The sequence below is a fragment of the Mesitornis unicolor genome, unplaced genomic scaffold (genome assembly GCF_000695765.1).
Source record: "Mesitornis unicolor isolate BGI_N332 unplaced genomic scaffold, ASM69576v1 scaffold40726, whole genome shotgun sequence".
NCBI classification, from domain to species: domain Eukaryota; kingdom Metazoa; phylum Chordata; class Aves; order Mesitornithiformes; family Mesitornithidae; genus Mesitornis; species Mesitornis unicolor.
Window position 1 is genome coordinate 47,143 of NW_010192481.1, and position 24,843 is coordinate 71,985.

At 37.2% G+C, this 24,843-nt stretch overlaps 1 protein-coding gene across 1 annotated transcript in view; it reads left to right on the forward strand.

The window, feature by feature from the left end:
• Positions 1–24,843, forward strand: part of VPS41 (vacuolar protein sorting 41 homolog (S. cerevisiae)) — a 63,942-nt gene that overhangs the window by 31,937 nt on the left and 7,162 nt on the right. Inside the window, exons 9-21 of the mRNA XM_010187104.1 lie at positions 750–865; positions 2,431–2,487; positions 4,586–4,647; positions 5,422–5,503; positions 10,057–10,149; positions 10,644–10,771; positions 11,687–11,831; positions 13,363–13,404; positions 13,521–13,571; positions 14,805–14,942; positions 17,565–17,619; positions 18,714–18,854; positions 20,364–20,500. Coding sequence (XP_010185406.1) covers positions 750–865; positions 2,431–2,487; positions 4,586–4,647; positions 5,422–5,503; positions 10,057–10,149; positions 10,644–10,771; positions 11,687–11,831; positions 13,363–13,404; positions 13,521–13,571; positions 14,805–14,942; positions 17,565–17,619; positions 18,714–18,854; positions 20,364–20,500 — 1,247 coding nt within the window. The remainder of the gene's footprint in view (positions 1–749; positions 866–2,430; positions 2,488–4,585; positions 4,648–5,421; positions 5,504–10,056; positions 10,150–10,643; positions 10,772–11,686; positions 11,832–13,362; positions 13,405–13,520; positions 13,572–14,804; positions 14,943–17,564; positions 17,620–18,713; positions 18,855–20,363; positions 20,501–24,843) is intronic.

The following is a 24,843-nucleotide window of genomic DNA, read 5'->3' on the forward strand; positions in this document are numbered from 1 at the left end:
ATTTTCATGCTTAATGAATATTCTAGTCAATCTGACAAGTCTAAATTTTTGGGATGGTTTTAAAACAAGCATTATTTTGTGGATTGTTTATCAGTTCGGGAGTGTATCTGTATGCGTGTATAGAGACAGATAAAAGATGGGAAGTGGTTTTCTTTTCTGTACCTACAAAATATTGGTTGTGTTTCTTTCTGGGATCTGTGGAAATAATAACTATTCTGAACAGTCATCATCTGTGCTTGATTTTACCTTTAAGTACATTTTTACTTTGCACTTAGGCAAAAATAAAGGCTTATGGTATAAACAAATGCATTATACATATAACCTTAACTTATAGCATTGCAAATGCATTGCTGTAATGATGTGCTGTGTCCCCAGGGGTTATGGCATTTATCATTTATGCTTTTGATGGCCTTGACCTTGATGGAGACAATAAGTTTATTGCAGGCTATGCAGTGTAATAGTCCTCTAAAAGTATAATAATGTGTTCTAAACCATCATAAAGTTTACTCATAGTAGATGAATCAGAATTTACAATAAGCTGTAGTGATTTTTTTTGAAAGCTAATTTGCCATTTAAACCAGTTTTAATTTATTGGAAAATACAGCTTCCCAAACAAGCATGTTTTGCAGGAGTATTGTTGCTGTCTTCCTTGCATCTCCTCTTTTTAAACTCCCCTCAAGGGTGTACCAAAAAGCGAGGCTGTACTTAAGGAAAATATGATAATAACAAAACTGTGTATGCATTTGCAGAGTATTCGGAAGGTGAATCGCTTTTTTATATCATCAGCCCAAGAGATGTGGTTGTGGCCAAAGAGCGGGACCAAGATGACCACATTGACTGGCTTCTTGAAAAGAAGAAATACGAAGTAATTTTTACAACATTCTTTCCTTCAGGCTTTCCTGGTTTGGAAGTTGGAGTGGGATGATAAAATTTGCTAGATAATTTGGATTTGGATAGTTTCTGTTTCTATAGTTACTGACTGGATGCTTGTAAAGGTTAGGAGATGACTATACATCTCTCTGGAGAGTTAGCCTACATTTTGAAACAACTCATCTGAATTGCCCCCAAGTGAGGTAGCTGAATTAGGTGCAGTGAATACTGCTTTTGGCATCAGATGTCAAAGGTATTAGAGCTGTCACCGAAAATTATTAAAGCTGGTTTTTGTCTTTAAAAAAGCAGAATAGTTAACTAATGATCTATATGGATATTTTTCTAGATTTATCTCAACTAAAGAGGGAAGAGAAGTGGACTTGGTGGGGAATACTAGATTCTTCCCATTCTATATTGCTTCCACTAAAGGATCAAAGGGTTGTATTAGGGTACTGTGCATTGTTCTGCGTTACTTACCATCAGTGTTGAAGCTTTTACAAGCAAAATAATATGGACTTGAACTGGAGTTATTGGTGCTGAAAGTAGTGTTACAGAAAAAGCAGAGCAAATATTAAAAAACAAGGGTATACTGTTCCCTTGGAAATAAACAGCTATTTGGTTGCCTAAATAATAGTGTGTTTAAGCTTGTATATCTAAACGCCTAAAATAATAAATTCTTACAGACAACATTAACATGCACCCAGTGTTTTGGATTCTGATGTCCTGCAGTTAATAACTTAGAATGCATGCTGCAATGCATAAAATAACTTGCAAATGCTTATTTATGTGTTATTTGTTGGGTGCACATTATAAGAAAAAAATGTGGGAAAGCCATTCAGCATATATTCCTTTTGTTAACGTAATCATGATATTCCTCATGCAAATTTGTTTAAATCCTTGTGGATGCTTTTCCTTCTGAATAGCAAACTCATATGATGAGTGCAGTTTTGCAGTTTATGTAAAACACACATTTGGTCCCTGAAGACTCCAGTAATTTGCAAGTGACAGCTGTGCGTGCGCCTTTGTGAAAGCCATTCAGGGTAGTAGATAGCTTGTGTTTCATGATGTATGTTATAAGTTTCATTTTGTTTGTAAAAGTGCCGGCTTTGTTTCTGTATATTTGAAAGAAGCAGAAGAATGGCAATTAATACTTAAGTATAAATCAGTCGGACTGGAGAAGACTTTTGGGTTGGGGAAGTGAAAAGTAGCCTTCCTCCACCCCCTTTCCTGATGGTTTTTTTTCATAGGTTTTGGTAGTGAAGAGTTCTCATTTGAAAATGATCCAGTGCGATTGCATTGTCTGCTTCATTGTAATCTTGAGATTTGATCGTAATAGAGTAATGTGGAGTGAACCCAGATGGAAACAAAACTAGTTTTCTCTTTGTGTGACTGCTTTTTTTTGAGTATGAATTCAAAGCTGTTCATTCAACCATGGCATTAAAAATTCTAGTGCTTCAAACACCCTGCTCTGAAAAATAGTTGATTTATGCAGTTCTAGATCTTTCTGTATTGAAAGTGTATATTTGGCTAATATCTCTGGTTTTGACTTTTTGAATATAGGAAGCTTTGATGGCAGCTGAGATCAGTCAGAAAACCATAAAAAAGCACAAGATTTTGGTAAGTCTCAAAACTTCTGTTCAAAACAAAATATCTGATTTCTTTTAGAATGCTGTGAGATGCTGCAAATGTTCTGTTCTGTATTGCACCACACAATAGCTGTTAGGCATACTCCAACTAGCATTCGATTTCTTGGTTGCAGCTGGAGAACAGGAATGTTAGTGTGTGAAAAACAAAAGGATCTGGATTTTATGAAGGTGTTACTGACAGTAGAAAGGAATAGAATTCCACTTCTCCGATTGCTAATGGGGATTTCGTTTGCTCTTACTTTTGGTTAAATTTGCTGTTATTTCAAGTAGTACACAGTATTACAATATTAGAGATGGGGGGATAACACATTTCTCTCTGACTTTTACTTTGTATATGTGACAGGGTTTTGGCAGGAGTTTAAAGGGTGCAATTGAAGACCTTTTAAATGCTATTGAAATTCAGTTGCAGTTTCAAATCTAGCTCTCTCATGTTGCTTTGCAGTTCTCATTTTACATAGTTAAGCTCCTTTTCTCCTGTATAGTTATTTCCCATGTTTATAGTCCCTTCACAGAACAACAAAGTACCAGTATTTAAGACAGAAGAGTTGTTTTTTCCACAACAGCATGACTAAATTAGCTCTTTTTTGTTTCGTTTTGTTTAAATTGACCTCAGTGTGAACACATTGGTATTTTATTAATACTGCTGCTTCCTTAATTGGAAGTTTGTATTTTAAGTACAAAGTTTTAGAAGATGTGTTTAATTTTTAACCAGATTACTGCTATAATGTGTACACTCTGTATCAGTATGTCTTTAAAAATTTCTTCTTTTATAGTCCAGAAGTCGAATCAAGATCTAATGGCATGCTATCATCTATCATTTGTTTGTATGATTTAGCTGCTCTGTGACCCTTGCAAAAAAATGTAGAGTTCTTAAAGGAGATCCTGGTAATCCATTAGGAGAGGGGAAAACAAAAACAAACAAACAAAAGTTTTTTTCTTGGTTTGCAGAAATTTGCTGGGCTTGGATGAAATTCAGTGTGGGTGTTTACAGGCGGAGTGGTCTCTAATGCAAAACCCATGGAATGTATGGAGGGAAAAAATGTTGACATGAAGCCTTAAGTGAAGGATTAGTTGTACAGGGATTTAAAACAACTCAAGCTGTCAATGCCCAGCAGTGATCAGACCAATGACACCACACTCGCACCACCTGACAAGTGTGGTGGTGTTGAAGATCTTTTAGGTTGCAGTAATCACTGCCCCTGTGCACCTCTTCAGCAGAATGCAAGGGTCCTAAACAACAGCATATCTACAGCTTTCCTTATATGGTCTCCACTGCTCACTGAGGGGCTGGCCCGCAGGAGAAGGATGCTGCCAGAAATCTTCACTCTTGAGAATGGTGAAGTTGAAAATACAAAAGTGATTCCTATAGTGGAATGTAATTCTAAAATCTGTGTGTGATTTTTTTTTTTTTTTTAAAAACTTGGTAGCAGACTGTCCAGTTGAAGTTGTTGGATACTTCTGTTGCCGTGTTGAGACTACAGCAGAAGGCATGGGTTATTCGCCAGCAAAATTTTTATGTATTAAACACCTACAAGAAAAATTTTACAGCTGACCTGTGTGATAGACTCTTGAGAAGGGCAATTGAGTATGTAATAATATGTAATGGTCTTGCTAAATTCTCAGTAATTCCTTTACTTTATGGAGCGGCACTAGGATTTATATTCTTCACCAGCCTTTTTATCCCCAGCAAACTTAGTGTTGACAAAGAAAGTGTCTCATACTAGCTGGTGGTTTTCTTTTTGAGATTAGTAATCCAAGCACTGAATGATCAGCTGTGTGTGTTTTGAACAGTCCTTAATATGTTGAGGTGGCACAATCTTCTTACCATCAATGAGATTATGAGAATTATTTAAGAGAACACCTTGATTTGAACCCATGAGTTGTCTAGGCATACATTTTGTGCTGACTGTTCTGTGGGCCCTACATCTAAAGGAGAACTCAGGGTATCTACTTAGGGTCTAGTGCTTGCCTTAACAGCAGCGCATACAGCTGGAATGATAGTTATTGTGGCAGTCAAGTAGTTGACTTCCAAACTTTTATAAATAATTCTTTATTTTTATTCCCTTTAGGACATTGGCTTAGCCTTTATAAATCACCTTGTGGAGAAAGGAGAGTATGACCTGGCTGCTCGGTAACTTATTATTAAAGATTTTCTTTGCTGGCTAAAGTGTGTCCATGTGTGGGGGAAAAAGCACAAGCAAATTACTTATTCTGAAGAATTTTGTGATGTTCATTTTCTATGTGTTCTGAAGTTTTTGAAGTTTCAAAACATACACATATATTACTGTGCCCTATATTTTCTTGCTTGTAGAGACCCAAAAGTTACTGTAAACTTTCTAAAGTTTAACTAGAATTGAGACACACATATATTTGAAAATCAGCCTTGATATTTCAAAGTCACACTAGATTTTCAAAACTGAGGTTTTCTTTGGATGTTTATAATCTAAGTTTATTAGTATGTCATTACATGTAAGATCATCAAAAAATAATTTGTAGTTACATGGGTGTAAACAAAAATGTCAAATATAGGCATCTAAAGTAAGGATCAGAAGTTACCTAAGATTTGTGTTTTCTTTTATGTCTAAGCATGAACATATCTTTTTAAGTGCTCCATTTTTCTCAGAAAAGATTTTCAAACTTCAATCATAAAGCTAATATGGCCCTAATCAATAAGGATGAATGCGTAGTAAGAATTTAAGTCCTCCTGCATGCAAAAAAAATTGTAAGATATGAAAGGAAGAGTACCTGGCATACTCTGATTGAAGCAATGATTGCCAAAAAAGTCACTTTTGAAAGTTTCTTGATAGGTAGAAGAAAGAAGAAAGGAATTCCTGCATTAATACTGTCACATTTGTATTGTAGCATGTACCTAATCTTGTTCACTCCCCTTTCATCTTCCTTCCAGAAAGTGCCAGAAAATTCTTGGCAAAAACACAGAACTCTGGGAATTTGAAGTTTACAAGTTTAAAGAAATAAGTCAGCTTAAGGTGAGTTAATTTCTGTCTCTGCACTCAAGTAATTGGCTTGCTGTATTTCACGTGTGTTTTGACCAAGTATCTAAAGTATTGCATTTAATGGCCATAGTGTGGTAGCAGAATATGACGCTGCCCTTGAAATTCCTGACCCAGATCTCTAGTTGTACGGTTGTCTTTCAGACTGATGTGTATATCTTAACAAGCCTCAAAACAGGTTTGGAGGCATAGCACATACAGGTAGTCGGCTACCTATTTTTAACTTGTTGACAGTTTTGAAGTAAAAGACCCACCCCCAAGGCCTTTTCTTGCAAAGATGCTCACAGTAAATACATCTTTCCAATTTACTTTTCACACACTTTCAGTATGCCCTGAACAATCCTACCCCAACTCTTAAGGAAAATAGCCTGCCTCTGTGGGTGCTAGCCTCTCCTGAAAATCTAAGTCCCTTGCAACAGGGCCACAGCTTTAATTGTCAAAGAATAATTAAATTGCAAAGCATCAGGGAAAGCCTATGCTGTGTGCTAGAAATGGGGGGCAAGAAAGAGGAGCAGTATGCCCTGTCTTGTGTTTTGCCTGGTCTCAAGCCAGCTACCGTAACAGTACACATTTAACGTGAGATTCTCAGTTAATAAACTGCCCAGGACATAAGGCTATAGTGCTGTCACTGCCCAATCAGTAGAAAACATTATGCACACTCCCTTTGGTAACGTGTGTATGTTTATTTCTGAATTTTATGTCTTCCTATTCAAACTCAATGAGCCAAAAAGGACATATTATTAAGATCACACAGCATGCAGTCCCTTGCTGGTTCTGAGCTGTTTAATTCTGTTCAAAGAGCAAAAGTGTTTCAATATTATGGTTTTCAGAAATGTCTGACTTTTGTATTAGAGCCATGCCAGTGCAAGAACAGCCTTGTCTTTTGTATGAGTTCTTAGTGTTTTGGTGAACTCTTTGTCACCTTGAAAGATGAAAACTCATGTTTCTGTCTCTTTATTTCAATCCAATAAACGATCTGAGTGCAGGTACAGGTAAAATTTTGATACAGTGCTTCTTAGTCCTTTTGGGTTTATTTTGTTTTTTAGATGCAGGTGTCTGGAATGGATGTTTTTCTTGTCTACACTTATGTCATCCAGCAGACTGTAAAATATAAAAATATTTGCAGGTTTGCTGCAAAAACATCTCTGCTAAATTACTGCCTTTCTAAACAGTTTTCAGCCCCTTGAAAGTGGACTTAAGAGAAACATAGGATGCAGTCCCTTACATTATTCAGCTTCAAGCTGCAATTCTAGAAAATGCCTTTCTTATTTTACTGTTTCAATCGCATATAACCTGTCCCAAGTTCTTAAAGATACCTGAGCTACATAAAGGATGAACTAAGTTGAGCCATATCTAAAGTTCTTGAAATGCTTGGTATCACTTGTATGCTGTTTGGAATTTTTACCTATTGTCCCAACCAGTGGATGTTAAACACAAGAGTGTAACTGGGCTATAATGGCTTTAAGCCCTGATGAGGAGACTATTTGAGATTTGGAGACAAAATGTATTTCGAAAGGGAATTTTCTTAAAGAATTTGCACTGTGTATAAACGTTTTCTTGAAATCTGATGGTTCAAATATAATACGATTTGCCAAAAACTAAGGTGGCAGCGAAACTAAAGTTTTAAACTTTCCTTCCTGCAGGAGGACTAATTAGTGATACCCCAGTGTCAAAGCCTATGGGGTGAGCGTTCTTGTTTGCTTTTGGGTTTAGGGGGTTTTGAGTGTTCTATATTAAAGGTCCTGTTTAGCTACCAGAGGCTGTTTCTGTACCTTGACATCTCACGTGTCTTCAGTGAATGTCCTCTAGCCGACCTTGTTATGGCAGTTTCAATATTTTAGAGCTTTGCAATGATCTGCTCCTCTCCTTCTCCAGCAGCAGTGACTTGATGGAGTTAAGTGCATGTGTTTGAGTAACTTCAGTGTAAAATCCAGTGTCTCAGCTCAAACAGCTAAGGAAGGTGGATTCAAAGGAAGATGCCAAGCTCTGTGAGTGCTGGCCGTTGTGGTGTGAGGGATATGCTCCAGTCTGTTCACTCTGCTGTGACAGCAGTGACTTTCAGCAGGGGTGCAGGATGATCAGCTAGTGGCAGCAATGCTTTAATGACCAAAACGTTTGCTAGAGGACACATGAAAGACTTCAGCTGACTGTGGTGGGCATAGCATAGAACAGCATTATTCAGACAGCCTCTTTTGTCTCATAGGTATCCTCTGAGGAATGAATAAATATGGTTTGGGCTTATTGGTGAGATGTCGTAGGCTACAACAACTTTTATATGGGCTTTCTTGTGTATAGCCCATCCTTACACCTATTGAGCAAAAGTCTGAAAGCAGGTCTTAAGAAGAAACAAAAGAAGAAAAAATTTCTGCATATAGCATCCTTTTTTTAATTTAAAGTCACTTTCACCACGTGGTTCAGGAATAGATACAAAGGCATCCCGATTCTGGAGCTTTATTGTCTGACTTTGCCCATTTACTAGGAAAAGTCTGTAACCTCCAGCATGGGTCTTAGTTCACTTTTATGCCTAGGCTTAAAAATAACTTGGATACTTCTCAGTCATTGCTGAACTGAGGGGGCAAACTGCAGGAGGTGACTGTGCTTTTCTTTCAGAGCAGTAGGACTTGGGGCAGGAGAGATTTCCTTTGCGAGGCAGCTTGGCCTCCATGCAACAAGGCAGCTGCACCACTCCACAGCTCACTGTGAGGCCAAACTGCAGCCAAGAGTTGCAGCAAAGCCTGTCTAGCAAGGCTTTTCATTTGGGAGGTGGCAGGGAGGTAGACAGTGGGTATGGAAACAGTCTTTGGCAAATGTCCTCTGCTTTCAATACCTCCAACTGATGTCCAGCTTGTTTTCTTTTATGGTCAGTAGAGGCTTTGTTGTGAGAGGCCAGGACAGCTGGCAAGACTGTGCTCTTGAGTTAGCTATTAAATTCTGTGACAGATGGTGGGAGCTGATGTTGGCAGCACGCGGTGTTTCAAAGACCAGCCAAGCTCAAACAGCATGGGGAGGGAAGAGGTCTCCTGTGAGCAATGAACTTTAAGTTTTTGCGAAGTCATTAACAATGCTTTTTTTATTGGTCTTCTATTTTTACCTTCTTTTTCACCTACAGTGGAAGACTTTAATGAAATATGTAACTTAGGCAATTATTTTGTTTTAAATACTAGGATAATTTGTTGTGGATAGTCATCGCTGTCTGTAAAACTGAAAAAAAAACTCAAACCAAAAATAAAAACACAAAAAGATCCCCAAAACATAACCAACAAAAACCAAAGATGTAGTGAGAGATTTCTCCTGCTTTGTTCATGCATCTTCGGTAACAAAATGCTACTGCACCATGTGCCATTAGTGGGCAACAGGCAACATCTCTAAGTATTTGGAGGAATTTCATTGGTGTTGGGCCTTCAGCTACAAACCCCAAAATTCCAACACAGCAGGCAGTGGTAGGGTTTATTTTGGCAGGCAATAATAATCTTAGCCTCTAGCATGTGTCACAGAATCGCACCAAAATGGCTGCACACACACAAATAATGAACTCAAACAAGCTTTAATCTGCAACTGAAATGAAGCAGACAAAACTTCATTCACCAAAACAACATTCCACTGACATTTAACAAATGCAGGTTCAATATGCTGGTTGGGAATATTACCAGACACAGCTGAGTTAAGAATTCTTAAGTTTTTGGCCAAACGATACAAAATGTGCACTCACTCACTCACCAAAAAGGGAGGACTCTCAATCTCGAGAAGTTTCCTTAAGTGGCGTCCCAACTCAAGGGGAAGAGTCCCCGACTGCAGACCCGCTGCTCCGCGGAGGACCGACTCAAATGAGTCCTCTGACGGGACCCCATTTATACCCTGGTCGAATCTGATCTGTGATCAATACATGGTCGTGTCAGTCCCTATTGACTGAGGACCCCAACTTTCCCACTTTTGACCCCCACTGTGTGGCCCAGACATGAGCTGTGAGGGGGGGAGGCAGTCCTGGCGCCACCAGGGCCAGAAACTTTAGCACTGTTTGTGTTGGGTCTTTCTCAGGTCTTCAGTAGGGTGGGTGCATCTGCCACAGCATGGAATAATAGTGCTAATAAGATGCTGTGTTGAAATTCCAGGGTATGAACTGTTTCATTCTGGCAGATTCTTGTCTCCTGTCTGCCAGAGTGTAGTTCCTTAACACCTCCTATAGAGCAACAGATCTCACACCTTCACCCTTTCTGTGGAGAGAGGTATTCTCAAATTAATTTTCATTTGAGTATGTAGAAATAGCTGGTAAAAGAATGCTTCATAAAATGTAGTGACCTCACATAAGTCGTAATCAAAAGTACACATTTTGCAGCTTGTGAATGCTTATACATTATAAGACCAAGACTGGAAAAATATGAGTATACAGCACTTCTAGTGTTTACCAAGGGCCATGTTTTGCATGTAGCCTTATTGTTCTTGTTTCACAACAATTCTTTTTTCTGTCATCAGTGTACCAGGATATTACATGTCATTCCCCTTCTGATGCTTTGTTTTCTTTGTTCCTATAGGCAATTAGTCATTACTTACCCAGAAGGGATCCAGTTTTGAAACCTCTGATCTACGAAATGGTCCTGCATGAGTTTTTGGAGAGTGACTATGAGGTACTGCAGCCTGACGTGTCCACATGTAGTAGCTATTGTCAGCAAAACACCCTCAGCAATGTGGAGTTCTCATGGCAAATTCTCTATTGTATTCAAACAGATTTTCACTGGGCAATTTAACAATAATGAAAAGATGAATTTTGGTTTAGATTTTGAAAGAATAGGTAGAATATTCTTCAGAGCATGCTGAACTTTGTGAGATTGGTTACTTATTATAAATACTATTACTTTTAGGTTTTTTAATGTAGCACAAATGGTCAAGGTGCTTCACAAAGCATACAGCACCTGAAAGTGACCCGGCTTCATGAATCTTAATAACATTGCCCTAAGAAGGAAAATCTGTGTTCTGCACTGTGCGCATCTGTGGGCCTGTAAAAGTGGCTTAGAGGTGAAGCACAGCAGGTATCGTCTCAGAGGCTTAACCAAAGCTTTGATGTTTTGAAATGTTCTTAGGTAGTTCTTTCTGTTTCTGTTACAATTTCTTATACTTTTAGGGGTTTGCAACCCTGATAAAAGAGTGGCCTGGAGATCTCTATAACAACACAATCATAGTTCAAGCTGTAGTGGATCACCTGAAAAAAGATCCACAGAATAGGACCTTGCTGCGAACACTTGCAGAATTGTGAGTACAGTTTTAAACTCCTGTTATAAAAATAAGCTTGAAACAATATACTATAGTTTATAAATATTTGCCTAATGCTCTTAACAGAAATACCTGCTTTACAGCAGTCTACAGAGTGTTGGCTTTCTCTACTCCACTCCACTGATTGCACAGCCTAGCAGTTCCTTTCCCTTCATTATAAAGTGTACACCGATTATGAAGGTGTAGAGTTTAGTATAAGATTGGATTTGCTTCTCTTTCCAAAGCAAATAGCTAGCATTCCTCTTCATGCTATCAGAGGAAGCCTATTTTGTCAAGTGTACATTTCAGAATTACCCACAGAAAGATAAATTGGTGGGTTTTCCCCACTATTTCAAAAGTAGTATATTTGGGTTTAATGCATGACTAGAAATATGTGTCTGGAAAATGTGCCAAAACTGATCTGATTCTAGGCTACATCATACAGGGATAAAGCTCTTTGGATTTCTCAGCCCAATTCCCATGTTAAGTTCTTTTCATACTGTTTCTTTGAAGAAAGCAGAGCTACTGTCTATTGCGATGTTATAGTCTGTCCCTAAGTTTTAAGAGAACAATGTTTTTTAACTCTCTTAAATTGGTTAAATTTTTAACCAATTTTCCAATTGGTTTCCAAAACTAGAAAAGCTAGTGTTTTGTGTGGCTTACCCTGTGGTTTGAAAATAGGAAAATGAAAATGCAGAGAACCACAGGTCAGAACACAAATGTTGAAATTGGTGATGTCTGGTGTTTTATTTTCTTTTAACAACAGTGAATCACAGCAAATATTTAGATATTTGACAAATCAAGCAGCATCTTAACAAGCTTTACATCCTAGAGTATATTTATGTTTTCTCTCATAGGTAATTTCGCTACACTTAAATATGTAAGATTGTGTGTTATAACACTGTTTTTTATCAGGTATACTTATGACCAGCGCTATGGCAGAGCTCTAGAAATTTTCCTTACACTGAGGCACAAAGATGTCTTCCAGTTGATCCACAAGCACAATCTTTTCAGTTCCATCAGAGACAAAATTGTTCTGCTCATGGATTTTGATTCAGAGGTATGATGATCTTAATTATTTCATATTTACTTTCCACTAGAGATATTGTAACGGACTAAAAATAAATGAGCTAAAGATTGTGTTGAGACAGAGTACATTTGCTGTATCTGGATATATACTAAGATAAGGAGAAGATATTTGCGTAGACTGCAAACTAATTGACCAAAGGATGATTTTTTTTTTCCTTTGTATTTCCATTTGAGTGTCACTCAGTGAAAAGAGTGCCAGATCCAAGATCATTGTTGTGATTCTCACGCAGACTTTCACCATTATATTCTTTCTGTATTTCTAATCAAATAATGCTATTAATAAGCAAAAGAAAGGAAGCAGTGAATTTATTGTAAGTCATATGTTAAATGTACTTGTCACTTTTCTTTCTCTGCAGTCAATTAACTGAACTTTTGAAAGTTTGCAAGATTATTAAACTAAATTCCAAAAATCAAGAAGTGTGTATTTTGTACTGAATTTAATCTTCTTTATTCCCAGCTGGCTAAAACCTCAGCAAATGAGTTTTTGTATGATCCTTGGCAAAAGAATTTGTATGATTTTCTCAGGGGTAACCAAGTAGATCTGCGCTTTCAGTGCAGTGGTTGTCTAAGCACTGAAGCTAAAATATGGAGCCATCTGTACCAAAGATGTATGGCCATTCTGAACTACGTTAAAAAATAATGTATAATTCTTTTTCATTAGACTAAATTATATCAAGAATCTATTATATTCGTGGTTTTTGGATGTGAAGTAATATTTGCTCTTGTAAGAGGAAGCAGAACCAGAGCCCCGGTGGCCATTCTGCTTACATGGTCTTGTCTGCTTATGTCACACCATTAGTTTGGTGATAGTTTGGAGGAATCTGGTTGTAAGGCAAGCTGAGTTGTGTGTTTCCTATACAGCCATTACCCTGCAGTTCCCTTTTGCAATGGGACAAATAGTATTTCTGTTTCATTCTGGTAGCAACAGAACGAGAGTGAATGGTTTTAAACTGGAAGAGGGTAGATTTAGACTAGATACTAGGAAGAAATTCTTTACTGTGAGGGTGGTGAGACACTGGAACAGGTTGGCCAGGGAAATTGTGGATGCCCCCTCCCTGGAAGTGTTCAAGGCCAAGTTGGACAGGGCTTTGGGCAACCTGGTCTGGTGGGAGATGTCCCTGTCCATGGCAGGGGGGTTGACCTGGATGATCTTTAAGGTCCCTTCCAACCCAAACCATTCTGTGATTCTATGATCATTTGGCAGTGACCTTCTGTGACCCATAATTCAGTGGGCATACTTCACCTGCACTATAAGTGCACAGTATTTATTACTATTAGTGTAAAAAGTTAGGAGAAATATTCTGGAAGAATACATTATGTGTTCTCCTGTAATGCCGTGCTGTCAGGAAATGTTGACGTTATGCAAACTACACTATGTTGCTGCAAAGAGTAGGTCTGCAGTATCCATCTGATACCCATCAGTGAACAAGCATGGTACTATATAGAGTGTAAGAAAAATATGTGTAGCTGTTTCTTAACTAGGTTCTCTTTCTTTACTTTAGAAAGCAGTAGACATGCTTTTGGATAATGAAGATAAAATTTCCGTGAGTATAAGAAGTTCATGACATGGAAGTCCTTGTATTACTTGTCCTTCTTTCAGTCCTGTAAATGTGAAGTTCATCGCAGGTCTGCTAATCTGTTGGGTTTTGTTTTCTTTCAGATTGACAGAGTCATTGAAGAATTAGAAAATAGGCCAGAGCTACAGCATGTGGTAAATACTTCTATATTCTGTTGGTTTCAAGTTGAGCTGAATAAACTCTTCATTGGGCACATCTTTTACAGATGTGGTTATCCTGTCAAAGTGCACATGACACTCAAATGTCATAAATCATCAGAGCCGAAATGGCTACTTTTGCTAATCCGTTTTTTAACATAGTGTTTTTACAATAGTAGAATAATTCTAAGATGTGTACCTGTGAGAACTTAATAACATACGTCTTACTTGTTAACACACTATGAGGTACTTCTTACAGCATTGCAGACACTTATTCTTCTCTGGTCAGTTACTTCTTGCTTGTATCCCTCCTCTTTCCCAACACAAAAATGGGATTGGATGTTGGGTGCAACTCTGAAGCATGTTTTCCTGACCCATAGAGACAGTAAACTGCTTATCTTTCTAGAACTGTAACTTCCATACACTGCAGGATTGTTCTTGTTTGTGCAGACTTACAATAGCACTGTAAGGCTGTGGCTTCACATTGTTATTCCAGAAGCATCTCTTTGGTTTGAATGTGCTGTCAGTGGAATACGTAACGTGTGGCCATGGGCTTGGGCTGTATTAGGGAGGGAAGTTTAACTTGCTGCTGTGTACAGATGGGGCTCAGGGCATCGATCTGTTGGAGAGCAGGTTTCTTTGTTAGCGATCTGATTATAGGAAGCAGCTCTATGAAGTGTGCAGCCCACAGCCCAAGAGCTTTACAAAGATGGCTGACTGACTGGCTGTCAGTTTATGGAAGAAATGCCTGCGTTTCAAAGTGTGAAACATGCTTGCCTTTGCATAAAAGTGACTCTCCAGATAATTCTAAAGGCTTTTCTGGGCTCATCTAGAGAGAAGGACCTTTGCCCCAGTATCTATAGTTTGAAGTACTTTGGTTAAAACATTTCATGTGGTAAAAATTTGATCTGTAATGGTCAAACATTTCTAGATAACCAGAAGCTTCATTTGACTTATTTGTCCAAAGTTTTATGTAAAATTCAAAATCCAGTAGTTTCATTGAAGGCTAAGGGACATTTTCTTAATTATTATGGAAAACCTGCTTTATAGAGCTTGTTTTGGAGATTGCTGTGATGAGGGTCCTTCAGGAACATGTAAAATCAGTCTTTTGAATCAGGATTTAATCTCTGTGCCTTTTAGGCCTGAGGAATTTAGGAGTTTTTTATTAGCAGGGAACAAATTATATTGCCTAAGTGGTTTTGAGTTCTGATTCTCTTTTTTGATTCCTAGTATTTGCACAAGCTTTTCAAGAGAGACCACCATAAAGGCCAGCAATATCATGAGAAACAGATCAGCCTTTATGCTGAATACGATCGTCCAAATTTACTACCATTTCTCAGAGACAGCACGCACTGTCCACTAGAGAAGGTAAGCCCCCAGAATCTAAACACAGGTCCGTGATTTTTAAGTCTGTAGCTTGTAGTGTTGTGATCTCTAACTGTCTGATACTGCCCTCTACTGTCAAAAGGAGGAGATCCTTTTAGTTTGTGAACATCACATGCATAAGTTTGGTTTGCAGAGCTCAATGACAGCTGTGACCTTCCTCTCTCAGCTTACAGTGCAGAAATTGGAGGAGATTTTTAGTGCCAAATTTCTGAATTCACACTTGATACATACCTACACGTCAGTGCCTGACCTGACTCGACAGCAAGTTGTGGTTGAAAGAAGTCAACGATCATTTTGCCAAATCTAGGAGTAGTCACTGTGAGTTCTTGAAAAATGAGTAGCTGTATTCTAAGGTCTTAAGTTGCTTTCAAATAATATACACAACATAAAAGTCACTGAACTAGCGTTGCTAAAAGTACTTTGTCTTTGTACTTCCACTAGTAGACTTGGGATTTTACAGAGTACCATCTTTTTTAACTTTTTTACATTTTCCATCCTTGCTCTTTGTTCTCAAATTAATAGATAAATAAAGTCAAAGGCAGTCTTGCTTTTTTCCTCTGCTTGAATTAAAGTGAATCAAATGGAAATTTAGGTTTTCCTCTTTATTTGGGTCAGTATTTATTTGTATCTGTTGCTCTTCATGGCCAAGCAGAGCAGACTTTGTGAAAGGATGCCTCTCTGTATGCAGTTATAATGATGACACCAGTGGAGTAATTTTAAATGTAATCTTGAATATTGCATTTTAAGTGGTTGTCATTCTGAAGAGAACTAATACTGTTTCTGGCACCTCTCTTGTTTTGCATGCTTATGTCAACTTTACTGTGCAACAGCTAGAAACACTGGAAAATAGTTTATTAGGAATGCAGGCCTAGTCTTTGTTGAAACTGTAGCGCGAAGCTAGGTTGTCTCAGTAATCTTTTTAGGCAATGAGCCTGAGAGGTTTCCAGCCAGGAACTTTTGTCTACAATGTTGGCTTATTTGTTTTTAACTCTCTGATTCTTTCTTAGTTTTTGCCTTGTGTATTATTTGTGTGATCATGGTTTTATGTATAAAACCTTGCCTTCTTTTTTTCTTTTGGTGCATATTAATTTGTTATTGCAGATCTGGCCACCTGTCTTCAGTGATGGGTGGTACGGAAAAGTGCTATGTGTAAATGATGCAAGCACATTGCTGGCACTGCTTTGCTGAAGTTACGGGCTGTAAGCAAGGATATGTCAAAGACCCGTGAACCTTTGGAAAGCATGGTGCAATAATCATCAAAGGTAGAGAAAAGGATGTTAGAAAAAGTGTCATTCTAACCTTAGATTAAAATGTGAATATGTTTCAGTAAGAAGCTAAGGAAGACAGGAAAGATGACAACAGTGTATAAAACCTAGTTGAATTTACTGCCACTGCTAGTTCTGTAATTCTACTTCTTTCCATGCGTATCATATAATAACAGTTTTTTGCAACATACAAATCTTTGTTCTAAGGAAATTAAAAGGGGACCAAGAATTTCCCAGTTACTAGTATTTTCAGTTCCTGTTAAACAGATTTCAGTGCAGTGTATAAATTGCAATAAAAAAAAAATAAGTTAACAAAATCACACTTATTACTGCTTTAAAGAGTTTATAAACCCAGTAGGAAGAAATAATTATTGTTCTTTAAAAATAAGCCACTTTTATTCAAGTCCAGTTTAGCTAATGTTTTATAAAATTAACTGAAAGAGAAGTATGAGTGTTCGCTGCTGTCCTCTACAGGGAGCACTTTGTAGTTTAACTTCTAAGTGGAGAGAAAAAAGGCTGTCAGCTGTGTTCATAACTTACTGGTATTATTCATACCTTCATTCCTCTGATGTATCTGGTTGGTAATTCACTTACCTTTACCCTTAAATTCGTTGTCTATATCTCTTATCTTCATAGTAACCCATTTGAAATAATTTGAGAATGAATGGAAAAGTTAATCCATAAAATCGGTAAATGCTAATCAGTTTAGTAGTTTTGGTAATTGTGCTAAGTGTTTTTCAGCTACACACAGATTCTGTAACTGATCCCGGGTTTTAGCCCTCAGGTCTTTGAACCAAATTTACAAGAAATGCTTCCTCCTGTTTTTTCCATATTTGCGCTACATTATTTTGTTATTGTCTTCTTGGTGGTCACTGGTGCAAAATTCGGAGGTCACGCTCTACTCCCAAAACCAGTAGATTACCCTGAGGAGATCTACAGTCTTGTGTTGTGAATGAATGTCAACCAGACCTCTATCACTAGAAATCTCATAAGTCCACCCACAGGAAGCCTTAATGCTTTTGGATTAACCAACTTTAGGAAGCAGAAAAAAGTAAGTTGTCAGTAGATTTAAAGGTAGAGATTGGCATAATCCAGACTGAAATACCTGTCCTGTACCCAGATTTATTTAAACTTTGAGAAAAACAAATACCATGGAGTTTTTCTTCTCAAATAATGCCAGAGGACCTGACATTGCATATTAAGGGAGCTGTATTCTTGTCAAAGTGAGTAATGCAACTTCATGGAAAAATATCTTTCAGCCTTCTGCAGTATTTGTGATTAATAAAATGTCATATTACATGCTTCCCTGTATTCTCTAAAAAAAACCTTTAAATTCAAGGCTCTTGAGATCTGCCAGCAGAGGAATTTTGTAGAAGAGACAGTCTATCTTCTGAGTAAGTAATGCTCAGTGTGATAAATTACAACATTATTTTAATCTTGTCATAAAAGTTTATGCTGCAAAAAAAATGATATATTGTCTAATATTGTTTAACACACTTTCCCAGAGACAAAGTTGATATGCAGTCAGTAGAACCAGATAACATGATTTAGAAAATCAAATAAAGCCCTGGATTATTAATATGATGTCTTAATTCCATATAAATAGTGTTACTGTGTTTCTGATTTGGTTCTTTTCTGGGGTTTTGGAGGTGTTGGGGGGCTATAGGGAGCAGGTTGCAGGGTTTATTTTTGAGACAATCTCCAAGAGAAGAGTAATACTGCCAGTTTGAAGAGAGGGGAGAAATAAAACCAATATTTTATTCTGAATACCTCACAGAAACTTAGTATTGTCTTCTACTGAAGTGGAAGATTAACTTATGTTGCCTTTTTTCTTTTATTTTTCAATAAACTTAATTGTAAATTAACTCCCCCAGCAGGCTAAGGAATCTACCTCTGAATGGGAGGCATTGTAAGACTAAGGTTTTTATGTATGTTTACACATTAGTCATGAAAGCAATGGAAAGCATTTTTTTAAACCAATATTTGTTTTAATAAGAATGTTTTGTGGACCATTTGAAAGCAGAGTAGTATTTACTCATGGATTTACTTAAAGAGTAGTTCGGTGTTTCTACTATTTCTTCCTCTTCCTTCCTGTCATTTTCCATGTGTGTAAGCTGCACTATATTTACTACAAATTAAAGAGTGTCCATGAGAGCTCTTAAAAGGAAGTATTTCATGCCAGTTTACATGTTCTTGCTCCCCTTTACGTTAGATGTTGCTGCAATTCAGAACCCCTAATATGACCCAACACACCCTTAAGAAAGGCTCCAGGTCCCAGTCCAGCAAAGTGCTCCAAGCTCTTGTTCAGGTTATACTGATTGCTCTGGGATTTGAATTCCTATTTTAGATTAGATTGGATTTAATCTTGGTTGAGAGAGTCAGAGGCAACTTTACAGTTATAAAATTCATATCAAAAGAGCTTCTTAAAGCACTGACTATTGATAAGCATTTTGGATTTATAATCTCTTTACTTTTTTTTTCCTTCTAGGCAGAATGGGTAATAGCCGCAGTGCCTTGAAGATGATAATGGAAGAATTGCAAGATGTAGATAAAGCTATTGAATTTGCCAAAGAACAAGATGATGGAGAACTTTGGGAAGACCTCATTTTATATTCTATTGACAAACCACGTAAGCGGGATAGTTTCTCAAAAGCCTTGCGTGTATATTTTTCTGTGGAGTGCTATTGCAATTAAAGGATTGAATTATCCATGTGCATGTTAGCAAAGGTGTTTATGGATAGCCAAGGAAGTGTTCTGGTTTGTGAAACACAACATAACTGTCCTACTGTGCATAAAAACTTCCAGTAAAGCAGCATGTGGGCATGCTACAGAATGAGTACATAGGGATTTAACATTTGACTGAGCTCTGCATATTTATGTCCTTAATGACAAATTAAGAGGAGTATGGTGCTTTTAATTTGACAGAATGAGGCTTTATTTTTAGACAGGCTCAAAACACACTCTGCAGGCTTGATGAGAATGTTGTGTAGTGTGTTTATTGCATCTGCTTCCCTTTGAAATTCTGAAAATGAAGAACCTACACATTTCTACCCCTTAGTGGAATAACTTGTTTTGTTTCTCTGACACAAAGGTAAGATCTGTAATAATGAGTGCATTTTGCCTTTCATCCATTGTATGAATAGCTACTCAAGTTTAAAGTTTGGATGGAATCAAAAACTGCCAGAATCTCCTAGGCAACATCAGTTTGGTTCAGGAGTCAGATTCAGAAGATTTAATATGACTGAGAAAATTGAGAATTGTTTTAACTATCTATTCAGTTAGTTTTGCAACCTCTTCTAGGGCATTAAATCAAAGCTTTAAAGTCTCTCTTGGGATCTCTTTTCTGAAGGATTGAACGTCCTGTAGAATTAGTGTCAGAATATATATCTTTTCATGCCTTGGCTGCTAATTCTGACAGGAAGAGGCAACCAAAATCTGTTACTCCTTTAGAAGAATGATGTTCTCAAGTTACCCATACTTAAATGCAGTCCAACACTAAAAATGATGCTACAGTTAGTGGCATCTTTAGGGCGAAAGGGATTCAAAGCATATACAGTTCTCTCAGTTCCATCTTCCCATATGCAAAGCAACTCTAGTGATATTCCTCAGTTTTGGGGGTTGAAGAAAAAGCACAGCCTTCAGGTTTGTCTTTCTAGTGTTTCATTTAGCCAGATGCACTTCGAAAAGCACATTGTGTCACTGTTACCAATGTTTAGAAACATGTTGGAGTTAGGTTAAGTGCTTGAAAAATTGTTTTTAATCCCTGGAACTGGGAATGGAATAGTCACATAATTTAGTTAATTTTCTGGCTCTATTTGCTCGAGTGCCCTTTTTATTGAATTGAAATGCATTATTTACTTGTGGGTTTGTGCTGGATACTCTGTTACCCCTTTTCTGAATATCCTAGAAGTTCAGTGAATTGCCATACTGTGTCTTCCTCCCTTACCCAAAGACCTGTACTTGAGCAAATACGTCTGCAAGAAACATATGAAGACTGTATAGAAGAGGCTTAGTGTTACCTCTTAGCAGAGAACTGTCATACAATCAGCCAGAGCCTGTATCTAGTCACCAGAGCATCCTTTAATCAAGTATTTTGCTGGAGTTTTTTCTTAATTTCTTTGCCTCTTGGTTTTCACAGCTTTTATTACTGGTTTGTTGAACAATATTGGAACGCATGTTGATCCCATTCTTTTGATCCACCGCATTAAAGAAGGCATGGAGATTCCTAATCTGAGAGACTCACTAGTGAAAATTCTTCAGGACTACAACTTGCAGGTAAATGTTGCATTCTTCTTGTGATACTCATTTTCAGAGAGACAGCAAAACAGCTTTGCCAGTGAACACCACAAGAAATGGCTATCATGAGGGGTTGTTTATTTTAGTCAGACAGCTGGTTTTGACACTGTGGGTTGCTACAAGACTATGTCAAAAAGGGTAGAAATTTGTCAAGACTAATAGTCTCTTCTCTTGATGGCTTCTAACACTCCTAAATTTCTCCTGTGCTGTTGTAAGCCTGGTGGGTAAGTAGAACTGGAAGGATCTTGGGTGATTCAGACTGTTTTATACTGCCTAATATTGGAAAGTCTCATGACCAGTGCTTTTAATTCTGTTTCATATATGAGGAAACAGAACACAACATGCACCCACTAAAACATTCACCAGATATTAGAGATGTATTTTAAGTGTCATAGTAACTAAAGGAAGATGAACTTTTAAAATCAAATTAATGTCTGTTGTGCAGAATGTGTTGATGTCTCTGCATTAAAAAAGACTGCTCATGGGATTATGGGGTTTCTTATCCTAGCATAATTGCACAAATATGTGCAGTTCTCTACATGGCTGGTTCTGTTGTGTGTTTGTAAGAACTTAAAAGAAGTATACCCTTAAATGTTCCTGAAAGTAACAGAGAGTTGCATTGCATACTTTAAACCTCACTGCTACCAAAGGAGGCCCAGACTTGAGTTCTCTGTAAACCTCCTCTGTACCCTTCTACTGAGAGACATAAGGATATAGAGCAGTCTGAATGTCCCAGGTGTGACTATGTGGAGTCTGAGAAAACATAGCCCAGTTAGAAGCTGAAACTTCAATTTTCTGAACCTCATAGACGTTTCCCATCTACTATTAGTCTTTGGACATCTCTAGCAAATAGGTTTGACGGTTTTCAGTAGAGGTCACAGCTGGTCTCTTACTAGACCAAATCAAGACTATACCTGCTAGAGCCTTCACTGATGTCAGAAGTCTCTTTAAAAAGGCAAGTTCTAAGCCTTTCCAAAGCCCTTCCTCTATTTTATTATCATATGTGCTTTAGATTATGACTTTCAGTATTTCAAAAAAGCTTTTTAATTCTCTTGTTGTCCTGTACACCCATTACGTGCAAGGAGCTACCCTGGATAAACAGAAACACGTTTGCATATGATGTATGTTGTAGCATTACTTCCAGTTTTTTTACTACTTTAGATACTACTATCTTTCCAAAATAATTATAGATAAATATCATGCTGCATTTAAACAGTTGTATGTTAATCTCACCACTGTCAGTACTCTGCTTCTTTCACTGCTGAGCCTCCTGTTCCTTCATTCTCTTGAAATCAAAATGGAATTTTTGGTGCATCTGCAGGCAGACTAAGAAAGTGCTGTGTGCATAGCTGCAGCTTTACACATATGCTAAGTATATTGCATGGCTTCAGACAAAGCTGATGACATCATTTGGTCATGTTTTGAGGAGGGAAGACTCATTTTGTCTTCAAAAACCTTTTAACAAAATTACTTTGGGATTAAAAGGATGTATTTAACCTTCAGAATGATATCTAAAATTATTTGCTCTTAGCATTAAAATCTTAATGGATTTCAAATTAATTCATTTTGAAGTAGATTTGGATAGCTGTAGGGCTAAAATTTAGATCTCGTAGAAATAATAGAAATGAGGGAAGTTTAATGTAATTTGTGCTTGGCTTGCTTGTACGATAGCAAAACAATATAGCCAGAAAAAAGGGGAACTTTTATTTCTTTGGAGAAATAAAAATATAGCTTAAAATAAGACTGTTCCTGAAGTGTTACAGGCAGTGTAAAGTGCACCATTTATGAACAGATGGTGTGTCTACACTGAAATTTAGAGATGTGATCGCAGCTCTTGCACACTCACCTAAGTAGCCTTAAATTGGCAAGCTCAATTTTTCTGTATCAGGACTGTTTCTGCATTCAGTATGTGCTTCAGGAAATGCCTGGACTGTAAATGTCTAAGTGGCCTCTCAGTTCTGCCCTAGCTTCATCATTACTGCTGCCTCATCAGCTGTTTTCAAACTATCCTTTGGTGTGTTTGTATGATGCCTGGTCATACCTTTGCATCATGTTGTGTAGGTTTATGGTGAGAAGTGCATATTCTCTGTTTTGGCCTGTCACAATTCCTTGGGTTTTGGTTAAAACTTCCTGATATTTGTATCAACTAACATATTAGACATTTTGAACTCATGCAGCAATCCAAATTTCATTGGCTAGAATTTTCTGTAATTTCATCTCTTGAGACCTCAAGCTCTGTATGCACGTAAGTTTTAGTGTTCCCATTTTCAAAGACATAAACTAAAATCTTGTGCCAAAATCCACCAAGGGGGTGTGCAGGTAAAGTTAGAACCTGTTGCTAGGCTTGCGAGTCACTGCCTAAAACAAAAATTGCACTGATCTTTTCATAACATTGGCTCCCCAAAATGTATTACAGCTGTGCTGTTATTTAATTGTGGCTTCCTTTTGCAAGCCTTGATAAGATTGTTTTATGCTTATGTAAGTATGTGGATGCAAATTTCCTATTATGCTTCTAAATTTCCTTAGCAGTAAACTTTACTAAAAGCAGTGTCTTCGACAGACTATCTTTTTGAAATCAATTCTTTACATCTCAGTGTTTTGATTTAGTGGAACAGAATTTTAGAGTCAGTTTTCTGTTGAGGAAAGTCACAATTTTGTAAGGACTACAGCAATCTGGTTTTGATAAACCTTTGCTATAGGTCTTGGCTAAAGCTGGTATGCAGGTGAGCACAGTGATCAAGGTCTTTAAAAGTTTTGAGTTAACCAGGTGCAGAAGCTAGGAGGAAAGCCAGGGCAGATGGCCTAGGCTGACCAATTAATGTAGTGATGAAATTTTATTTACTGCTGAAATAGTACTGGGTTTAGTATTTATATACAGTCATATTCATAGACAACAAAGTTATGAAGACATAGGCAACAAAGTTGTAGCTGTCTGCATTTTAACAGGAGTATTTATCAAGTATAGTCTAAAACTTTTCTGTTACATTTTATATCTAACTCCTGAAATCTAAATCCTCAGTGCCATAAATTTATAGATAAAATAGATGACAGACTACTTCCTTTGAATTTATAAACTGCTGAAGATGTGCTGTCTTGAGGTAGAACCTGCTTATTAATTAGAAATGATACATTCCTAGCACATTTTTTATTTAGTGGCAAATAAATCACCATTCTTCAGTCAATATTCTCAACATTACCATTCAAATCTATAGCAAGCTAACCAAATTGAGTGAAGTCATGCTTGTACCCTGACAGAAATTTAATAATTTTCATCTTTACTGCTTGCATTTAAAAGTGTTTTCAGAGACACAGAATCAAAACTCAGTGTTATCTCCATGCAATTGAAAAATTGTTGTCAGTATAACTTTAATTCTGTTTCCACACATAGACATTGCTTCTCTGAGACTCATACAGAACCTCTGTTCCCATTAGGAATTTGAGTGCAATTATTATTAAAAACTCATTTAGCCAACACAATTAGGGCAGTAATACTCTTACTTGAAAACTGTAGTAGGATCAGCATTTACTAGTATTGCTATGCGAAATATAAATTCAAACTATTATTTTTTTTTCAGTGAAACCAATGCTACTGATGTTTTTATACAACTTCTTTGAACTGAAACTCATCAGTCGTACAATGGTTTGATCTTAACAAAGACCTTCTTTCTGGAATGTACCCTTAAACTTTATATTTGCCTTTTGCATTCAGTTCCCTGGAAATTAAATTGAAAAAAAACCATAGGAAATGGTTCACGCATGTTTAAGTCTCTGCTATCTGATTACACAGTGGTCTTAACTTATGAATGAGGAATGCAGAAGCCTTTCTTAAAATAAGTTCTGTAATCATGTTCTGAGTTTCTAAAGCTTTGTATCACATGTCTCACAGAGAAGGCTAATAGAAAAAGTCCCTTATTTGTGCACTTGTGAGTTACTTTTAAGCCTGTTACACTTTCCAAATGTATAAAATAGGTTTCTCTTCTGCTTTGGTCTATACGTGAGCAAAATTTAGGAAATGCTTGTGGTATTGGAAGAGATTTAAATACTTCCCTCGTTACAGAAAGAAATGCCGAATTTCTCACCCTTTGTATGACAATTGTTACAATAAACCTTCAAAAGATGTTAGTATTCTAAGACTTGTTTTCCCTAGTTTTAACATATAAAAGCAACTTGCTTAATTGCAGTAGTTCTGAGTTTTGTGGATTAGCCATTTCATTCAAGTGTTGACTTATTAGTTTGCACTTTGGTTGAATTCACAATAACTCAGATGGATAACAGAGATTCATCCATTCATAGAATTCACATCTGTCCATTCGTAACAGAGG